This window comes from Neomonachus schauinslandi, chromosome 5 (assembly GCF_002201575.2).
Source record: "Neomonachus schauinslandi chromosome 5, ASM220157v2, whole genome shotgun sequence".
NCBI lineage: Eukaryota > Metazoa > Chordata > Mammalia > Carnivora > Phocidae > Neomonachus > Neomonachus schauinslandi.
Genome location: NC_058407.1, coordinates 138832836 through 138840846, shown reverse-complemented (window position 1 = coordinate 138840846; position 8011 = coordinate 138832836). Strand labels below are relative to the sequence as shown.

Genomic DNA, 8011 nt, shown 5'->3' with positions numbered 1-8011 from the left:
GCCGGCAGCACCCGGCAGCGCCCGCCAGCGGCCGCGGGGCCAATGCGGCGCGGGGGGCGGGCTGCGGGGCGGGGATTGTTTACGTCTCGCTCGGGAGGCGAAAGTAGGTCACGGCCGCCCGGCGGAGCGCGGCGGCGGCGGCGGCGGAGCTGTGGCAGGTGAGTGGCGGCGGGCGGTGTCCGCACCTCCCGCGGCCCCCGGGATCCCCTCGGCGCCGCCGCGCCCGCTGGCCTGGCGGGACCGCTGGTGGCGGGGGGCTCCGGCGCGCCTTTGTTCCTGCGGGCGGCGGCGCCGGGGGGGCCCCGGGGCTCGGCGGGCGGCCTCGCCGCAACCCCCGCCACAGCGCGGAGGCGGAGATCCGCGTGGGCCGGGTCCCGGAGCGCGCCGCCTGCCGTGTGCTGCTGCGGGGTCGCCACCTGCCCCGGGCGGGCGGGGGCGGCGCCTCGGGGAGCGGGCGGGGGGGCGCTCGTGCGCGGCGGGCGTCCGGACTGCGGGGCAGCCCCCGGCCTCGCGGGGCTCTGGGTCCAGGAGACAGCCCCAGAAGGCGGCGTGTTACTGGGAGAATGCAGGAAAGGAAAGGCATTCTGGGCAAAGGGCAGGAAAGGGCTCGCACTTGGACCCAGGCCCTTGCGGCGTGGAGACGCACAGAAAAACCTGATAGGTTTTGCGGGATGTTGCATATTTATATGCATATGGTTGAGACTTACTTAAATTTTTAAGATTTGTGTTTCCAAAAAGTCAGCTTTTTGACTGAGTGAATGAGTGAAGTGGGAGGAGCCAGAGTGAAGGTGTGTTGTGGCTTGAAGTCGCGGTGGCGGCGGGGATGGAGAGAGGGGTTCAGGACATGGTTTGGAGGTGGTGCTGGGTGTGTGGGGCTGTCAGGCCAGTGCCCGAGGGAGGAAAGGGGTGTCCAGGGTGACTGCCATGGGTCTGGCATGAGGAACTGGGAGGTTGGAGATGCCATTTGTCAAACTGGACAACAGAGGAGGAGCCAGACAAGGTTTGAGATGCCTGAGGGACAGCTGGGTTCATCAGGCTGAGCTCCGACAGGGACTGAGATATGCACTGGAGAGTCATGGGCATCTGGACGGTGTTCCACACTCTTTGCCTTGCGTTCATCAAGGTGCTTGTATACTGGAAGGAGGTCTGAGGTCGAGAAGAGTCCCAGTGCCCTTGCTCAGTATCTGCATGGCTCACGAGAGCTCCCACCTTTGGACGGGGCTGGCGCAGCTGGCCCAGGATGGAGCACAGGAGTTGCTGTCTCCTGTCTTCTCTGCTCAGAACCTGGGTTTTCTTCCAGATCCTGTCCATCATGGCCCGGCGCCCTCGCAGCAGCAGAGCTTGGCATTTTGTCCTGAGTGCGGCCCACCGAGACGCGGATGCCCGGGCTGTGGCCCTGGCAGGGACCACTAACTGGGGCTACGACTCTGATGGGCAGGTAGGTCCTAGCGGGGGAGATGGGCGTGGCTGGACTAAGGGGTAGAGGCGCCCAGGGCGGGCAGTGCCTGAGCCAGGACTGAAAGAGAAAGATGCCCCCAAGGGCCGAGGACGGGCCAGGCGGGCCCTCCTTTCCCCGGGTTAAGGACCCATGTGGTCCTGGGGTGACAGGACCCCAGGGCAGATCCCATCTCTATTCTCTTGTTTCTGGGGCACAGCAGTTGCGTTTGTGGTCAGTTCAACAAAAACTCCATTCCGTTTACCCAACCAGTGTCCAAAAGTAGCTTGACGTGTGTGTTCCTGAATGTTTTCTCCACTCGTACAGACATACGCTTGATGTTTGTGTCTATGTATGTAGAAAGAGAACTTAGAATTTTTAGAGCCCAAAACGCCTGCGCCTTCCCACACTCGGCAGCTGCAGAGCTCTGGGAGGCCGGGGAGCCCAGGAGTGGTCAGAGGAGTGGCTGGGTTGTTCACGTGCAGTGCAGGTTGCCTGCCGGCCCTGAGTGCTTGGCTGTCCCAACCCGCCATGGTGGATGGGACAGCAGGACTGCGTGGCCTCTGTGCCTGTTGCTGGCGGTAGGCACTGTGGATGGCTTCTCAGGGCTCTCAGACCAGGGTAGGGGTTCAGTTCTGCTCTGAGTCACCCCAGCTGTTTCCTGCAGGGGTGATCCTTGGGTGACTGGGCTCTGCCACGTCACAGCCATCCCGTGTTATTGCCCCGGCCCAGCCGGGTATCTTTAGAGTGAGGGTGGCTGAGCCCCGTGGAACTGCAAGACCTGGAGGGAGAATGGGAGGCGCTGGTAGTGTCTTGTGCCCCTTCCTAGGGCCTCCGCAGACTCCCTGCCCAGGCCAGCAAGAGGCCTCGGCCTGCATTCCTGTCCCGCCTCCAGCTCCCCCTGACCACGTGACCTGAGCAATCTGTTCTCCTGCCTGTCTCTGCCTGGCCAGCTCATCGCTATGAGATGCAGGAGGTGTTGAGGGACCAGGGCATAGCACGTGACACGTTTGAAGCTTGTCTGTCGCCTAATGGGCTTGGAGTCCTTGGCTGTGTGGGTGGGCGTGTCACCCTGAGCATGTCTGGAGGCTGAACACACATCTCCCTTCCCTTCAGCTCTGATGCTTGTCCTGTGGTTGGTGGTGGGCTGCTGTGCAGGGGGTTGGCCAGATTGACCCCCCAGTGCTCAGGTCTGCGACCCTGGCACTTGACAGTGGGAAGGGGGTCGCCTCTCACTAGCAGTGGGTCTGCCTTGGCTTTTGGGGGATCAGCGTTCCATGCAGGTGGGGTGCTTTGGGCCTTCCTCCCGTCTCCTGTTGGCATCTGTCTCTGCTTCTGGCCTCCTTAGCGCAGCTTCCACCGTGTGGCTTGTGTGACTGCTCCATAGCCCTGGGTGCGACAGGAGACACACAAGGAGCAGGTTTTTTCAGCCTCTGTTCTAGTGGGAGAAAGCAGATCAGAATAGGAGCATGGGACGGGAGGGAGGGGCTGTAAGAGCCTCTTTTCTAGGGGCAAAGAGGAGACAGATGGACCCAACTGGAGTGGGGGTGTGGGCCTTAAGGGCAGCAGGATGCTAAGGTGGGCCAGGCCCTGCCCCGGGTCTAAGCAGGGGCACCTGGCCTGCTGTGCAGATGGCATTTCAGGAGAGCAGGGGGTGGAGGGTGGAGCCTGACCAGGACCCCAGCCTGCCGGGCTGCCAGAGCGACACCTAGAGCCTGCCTGCACTCTGGGACTGGTCGGTGAGACCCCAGCCCCTTGCAGGTTGGCTCAGGGTCTGTGTCCAGGGGGGCCTGTCCTTAGAAGAGGAACAGCTCCGTGCACAGACAACATCTGTAGTATTAGTAGCCCTAGCTGGCCTTCAGGAAGGATCTGGCTCTGGGCCACAGTCAGGCTCCCGAGACATGGCGCACGTGCTGTGAGGATTAGGCCCCTCTGCATGTCTTGTGGCAGAAGCTTCACGCATGGACATGGGAGCACAGGGCTCCAGGGCCCTGTGCTGTGGGTTAAGAGCCACCCATTCCATGGATGAGCAGAGGGCCATAGCCCAGGACAGGCACAGGGGCTCTGCCACAGTGAGGGCCCCCCTGGAGCCCACATGCTCCCCGTGGGGAGAGCCAGGCTGCCTTTGTTGGGTCAGCAGCAGACCTTGACCTTGCTTCAGGTGGCCCAGAGAAGGAGAAACTGGGGAGCCGGCAGCCCCACCTGGCTGGTTGTCAGCAGGGTGCCCAGTGATCCCAGGGCTGTGCGGAGGTGGGGTGGAGTCCTTCAGCTCATTCCCAGGAGGCCGGAGCAGGTGTCCGGGGTCACCCGGGGTGGCGCTGGGCAAGGGTGGGGGCTGACTCTCAGGAGACCCAGGGAAGCCCTTTGAAGCCCAATCTGCAGGCACTTGCTTGGGGCATGGGTGTGGTTGACCCCGCACGTGGTGGATCTCAGGATGGAGGGCGGAGGGCGCGCCAGGCGGGAGCAGCCAGTCCTTCTCTCCCAGCACAGTGACTCCGACTCCGACCCCGAGTCCTCCGCCCTGCCGCCGCCCATCCCCAGCGCTGTGCCCGTGACCGGGGAGTCCTTCTGTGACTGTGATGGCCAGAGTGAGGCCCCCTTCTGCAGCAGCCTGCACTCGGCGCGCCGCAACAAGGACAAGGACTGCCGCTGCGGCGAGGAGGACGAGCGTGAGGACCGGGGGGAGGACCGGGGGCCAGGGGAGGGGTGAGCCCGGCCCACATGCCCTCCAGCCCTCCAGCCCCAGCCTCCTCCGCCCCTGGCTCCTGCAGATTTTGACTGGGTGTGGGATGACCTGAATAAATCCTCGGCCACACTGCTAAGCTGCGACAACCGAAAGGTCAACTTCCACATGGAGTACAGCTGCGGCACGGCAGCCATCAGGGGCACCAAGGAGCTGGGGGAGGGCCAGCACTTCTGGGAGATCAAGATGACCTCGCCAGTCTACGGCACCGACATGGTCAGTGGCCAGCAGGCTGGTGGGGGGTGGGGCGGGCAGGTGTGACCCCAGGTGCCCAGACGCTCTCTGCCTGCCCTGCTCTTCCCAGATGGTGGGCATTGGGACGTCGGACGTGGACCTGGACAAGTACCACCACACGTTCTGCAGTCTGCTCGGGAGAGATGAGGACAGCTGGGGTCTCTCCTACACAGGTGCGTAGGGCCCCAAGGGCAGGCGGGGCGGGGGCGGGGGGGGGGGCCATGACCCTGAGGCAGCAGGGCTTACCCCACCCCACTGCCCCCCAGGGCTCCTCCATCACAAGGGCGACAAAATGAGCTTCTCATCGAGGTTCGGCCAGGGCTCCATCATCGGCGTGCACCTGGACACCTGGCACGGGACGCTCACCTTCTTTAAGAACAGGAAGTGCATAGGTGAGGGCAGCCGTGACCTTGACCCATGCCTGAAAGGTGTGGAACTGCGGCCCCAGGCTCCCTGAAAGCCAATTCTCCCAGGAACCTGAGGCCCCGGGGTTCCCAGAGGGTGGGGCAGCCCGAGGGGTGGTGGGAACAGGCGCTGCCCCTGCTCGGCCTGGGGCTCAGGCTGCGCTCCCTGTCCCCCCCCCCAGGTGTGGCGGCCACCAAGCTGCAAAACAGGAAGTTCTACCCGATGGTGTGCTCCACGGCGGCCAAGAGCAGCATGAAGGTGATCCGCTCGTGTGCTAGCGTCACCTCCCTGCAGTACCTGTGCTGTTACCGGCTGCGCCAGCTGCGGCCCGACTCCGGGGATACGCTGGAGGGGCTGCCCCTGCCACCTGGCCTCAAGCAGCTGCTGCACCACAAGCTGGGCTGGGTCCTGAGCATGAGCTGCGGCCGCCGCAAGCCCCCCGCACCCTCCCCCAAGGCCACGGCCAGCGGCCCCGAGACCCGGCACTGCCAGAGGAAGCGCTGCCGACGGACCTGACTTATTTCCCATGAAAACTGCCTTTCTGGGGCCAAGTGGCCGCCTTGTGTGTCCCTCCCTTTGGACCAGGCTCCAGGGGCACGACTCGCACGGAGGGCTGGCTTCGCCGGGACAGGCTCCAGGGCCCTGAGGGCATCTGCTCCTTGCACCACGAGGAAGCCGCCAGCCTGGCTCTTCCGGACCGACTATGGGTCAGCGCCCACGACCACGCGGTTAGAGGCGGCGCTGTTGCCGCGGCCTTGCGTTTTCCTTCACTTGCTTTTTTGCATGTCGTCAGCTGCTGTTCCTCCCGTCCCAGACCAAAATGACCGTAATAAACTTAGACTTTACGTGACGCCTCCGTGGTGGCAGGATGGAGTCTGGCCAAGGCCCGCAGCTCTCCTCCCCTCGGGCCTGGCTGCGTCACAACACCCTCCAGAAGAGAGAACCCAGTGCGCTTTCCTCCCTCGAGACTTTTCTTACTGTTTCTTAGAAGGTGCCACCCCCAAGTCTCCCCGTGACTGGTGTGTGTTCCCCCTTCCTGACCCCCCAACTGGGCCCTGGCTCTGTGGCCGGTGTATCCAGAACCCAGGGCAGGGGAAGCTCACCCCCTCCTCTCCTGCCCGTCCCAGTTACCCGAAAATGTTCTGGCCATCCCGTGCCCTCCCACGCACCCCAGGGGCGGCGCCCTGTTCCCCCCCTCCCCCGGGGTAGTTGGCAGTTCAGCCCCTGCATGGGGTGGACCACGTTCTGTCCCACTGGTAGGTGAAAAAGGGCCCTGTCCTGTCCCCCAGGCGTGGTCAGGAGCCCAGGTCCAGTAGGAGCTCAGGGTTGGTGGTAGTCAGGAAGAGGCAGATGCGGCGGGAAAGGTCAGGCCCCACCCTGCGGGGTCGCACGCCCTCGCCCATCTTCACGGGGAGGTCTGCCAGGAGGGCCAGGCGCTCCTGCTCTGTGCTGCAGCTCCTGTATGCCTAGGGCAGGTACGGGGGTAAGCAGGGCAGCTCTGGGGGACCTGGCTCCACACCAGAAGGGGTGCCAGGGAACCCACCTGCTGCAGAAGGCGAGGGGAGGGGAAGGCGGTGACAATGGCATGGGCCACGGTCGGGCTGACCCGGTGGAACTGCCTGATCTGCCGCCACCAGATGCCCCGCAGCCCTGTGCCATCGCTCGCCACGCGCTCGCTGGCTGCCCTGTGCCCAGCCACACAGAAGGAGAAGGCACGGGACTCCCGGTACCGCCTGCAGACAGGGAAGGATGCAGGGATGCTTCCAGAGGCCTCATGTCTGCAGAGCATCCCATCCTCCCAGCCCCACAAAGCCCTCGGCCCGCTCTGCTCCCAAAGAGACCAGAGAGATCCTGCTCCTCCAGGTGTCCCTGTCCCCTCCCCCAGCCACAGCCACCAGTCGGTGGGGGTCACGCACCTGAAGGGGCGTTGAGCGAGGGCTTTGGTGAAGGCGCACACATGCTGACTCAGCTCCTGCCAGGAGGCCACCAGCAATACATCCAGATGTGCCCAGAGCTGCAGGAGCACCAGGGCCTGAGGAGGTGAGCCCACAGTGTGGGTCAGTCAAGGTCACCCCCAGGGGACACCTGGCTGCGCCCAACCCCACGTGCTGCTCCGGGACCCAAACCGGGGCTACAGGGCTTTGGAGAACAGCCCCAGTGCCAGGACCAAGGGCAAGGCACCTCACCCCACCCGACGGGCCCTCACCTCCTCCACCTTGGGCCAGCTGAGTGCCACTGCGGCACGGGCCACCGATGTACTCTCTGGCTGTCGCATCTCCTGGCTGTTGGGCTGGTGAGACCTGAGCAGAGATGATATTCCCTCTGGCTCCCCACACCCCGTCATTACCCCTAAGCCCCCAAGAAAGGGAGTTCGTTGTGTCCCAGCAAGCCCCAGGCCACCACTACCTTTCCCCTGATTTCCCGTATCCCAGCCAGGCCTACTAAGGGCATGAGAGTGACTGGTACCACAGGTAGGCATCCAGCCCGATGACAGCCAGGCGGGGGCTGGTGGAGCTCTCAGGACAGATCCAGGGCACGGAGCAAGATGGGCCACGAGTCTGCAAACCAAGGTTTAACACATCTGTTTCGGGACTGCAACAGGCAGGGCCCACTGGCGACCCAGCCACTGTGTTTGCAGACAGGAAAGAAAGCGGCCTGAGAGGGACTCAGTGGGAAAAAGACACTGGCTTCCTTTGACCAGTCAGCTCCTGTTGGAAACCAGCTGTGTGCCTCCCACAAGGCCCAGGGACCTTTGAAAGCCCCCAACACCTCCCAGTCACCTGGAAGAGCGGCACTGAGCCCCTACCCATCATTCCTCTCTATCTCTGCACCCCCGCCCGCCATTTGCCTAGCATTCGGCATTTCCTTGAGAAACGCGGAACCGCAAACACCAAGATCCGCACACAGTCTGACCTATGCCTTTGCCTTTTCACGCAGCTCTCCAGAGAACCTTCCTTAACCTGACTTTTACCCCCCAGCGGCAGCCCCCATCTGCTCCCCGGCCAAGAACCCACCTGGCTTCCCCGTCTCACCCACAGCCCCAGGCTGCTGCACACACCCTGTCTGGCCCCTCTCCCTGGGGCAGGGAACGGGGACTGGCAGAGCAGCTCCCCCAGGCTGAGGAGCCCAGCCCCTCGAGATGTGTGGAGAAGGACTACTGCTGCCACCCCCCCCCCCCCCCCCCCCCCCCCCCC

General features: G+C 64.0%; 2 protein-coding genes across 3 annotated transcripts in view; one reads left to right on the top strand and one right to left on the bottom strand.

Annotated features, from left to right (window-relative positions):
* The first annotated feature begins 78 nt into the window (after window positions 1-78).
* On the top strand, window positions 79-5662 carry SPSB3 (splA/ryanodine receptor domain and SOCS box containing 3). 2 transcript variants are annotated; one of them, XM_021698089.1, is made up of 7 exons: window positions 79-158; window positions 1301-1438; window positions 3921-4104; window positions 4207-4394; window positions 4483-4585; window positions 4679-4804; window positions 4999-5662. In XM_021698089.1, exons 2-7 carry the CDS (start codon window positions 1313-1315, stop codon window positions 5331-5333), a joined length of 1062 nt encoding a protein of 353 aa, XP_021553764.1. In that variant the 5' UTR covers window positions 79-158; window positions 1301-1312; the 3' UTR covers window positions 5334-5662. The 2 variants fall into 2 exon arrangements, with proteins under 2 accessions (XP_021553764.1, XP_021553763.1); XM_021698088.2 differs by lacking the exon at window positions 79-158 and having other exon boundaries at window positions 694-1438.
* EME2 (essential meiotic structure-specific endonuclease subunit 2) overlaps window positions 673-8011 on the bottom strand; it is an 8422-nt gene continuing 1083 nt past the window's right edge. The window contains exons 4-10 of the mRNA XM_044915573.1: window positions 7284-7375; window positions 7024-7117; window positions 6734-6849; window positions 6361-6550; window positions 4659-6283; window positions 3638-4542; window positions 673-2824 (exon numbers count right to left, since the gene is read on the bottom strand). Of these exons, the coding sequence (XP_044771508.1) occupies window positions 6113-6283; window positions 6361-6550; window positions 6734-6849; window positions 7024-7117; window positions 7284-7375 (663 nt within the window). The 3' untranslated portion in view covers window positions 673-2824; window positions 3638-4542; window positions 4659-6112. The remainder of the gene's footprint in view (window positions 2825-3637; window positions 4543-4658; window positions 6284-6360; window positions 6551-6733; window positions 6850-7023; window positions 7118-7283; window positions 7376-8011) is intronic.

What these genes read in the sequence shown, in the direction of transcription:
- SPSB3 (XM_021698088.2), top strand. Translation starts at nt 1,241, where the DNA reads ATGGAGCACAGGAGTTGCTGTCTCCTGTCTTCTCTGCTCAGAACCTGG. An exon ending in CAGTCTACGGCACCGACATG is followed by an intron (nt 4,395 to 4,482) that starts GTCAGTGGCCAG and finishes TGCTCTTCCCAG; the next exon opens with ATGGTGGGCATTGGGACGTC. An exon ending in TAAGAACAGGAAGTGCATAG is followed by an intron (nt 4,805 to 4,998) that starts GTGAGGGCAGCC and finishes CCCCCCCCCCAG; the next exon opens with GTGTGGCGGCCACCAAGCTG.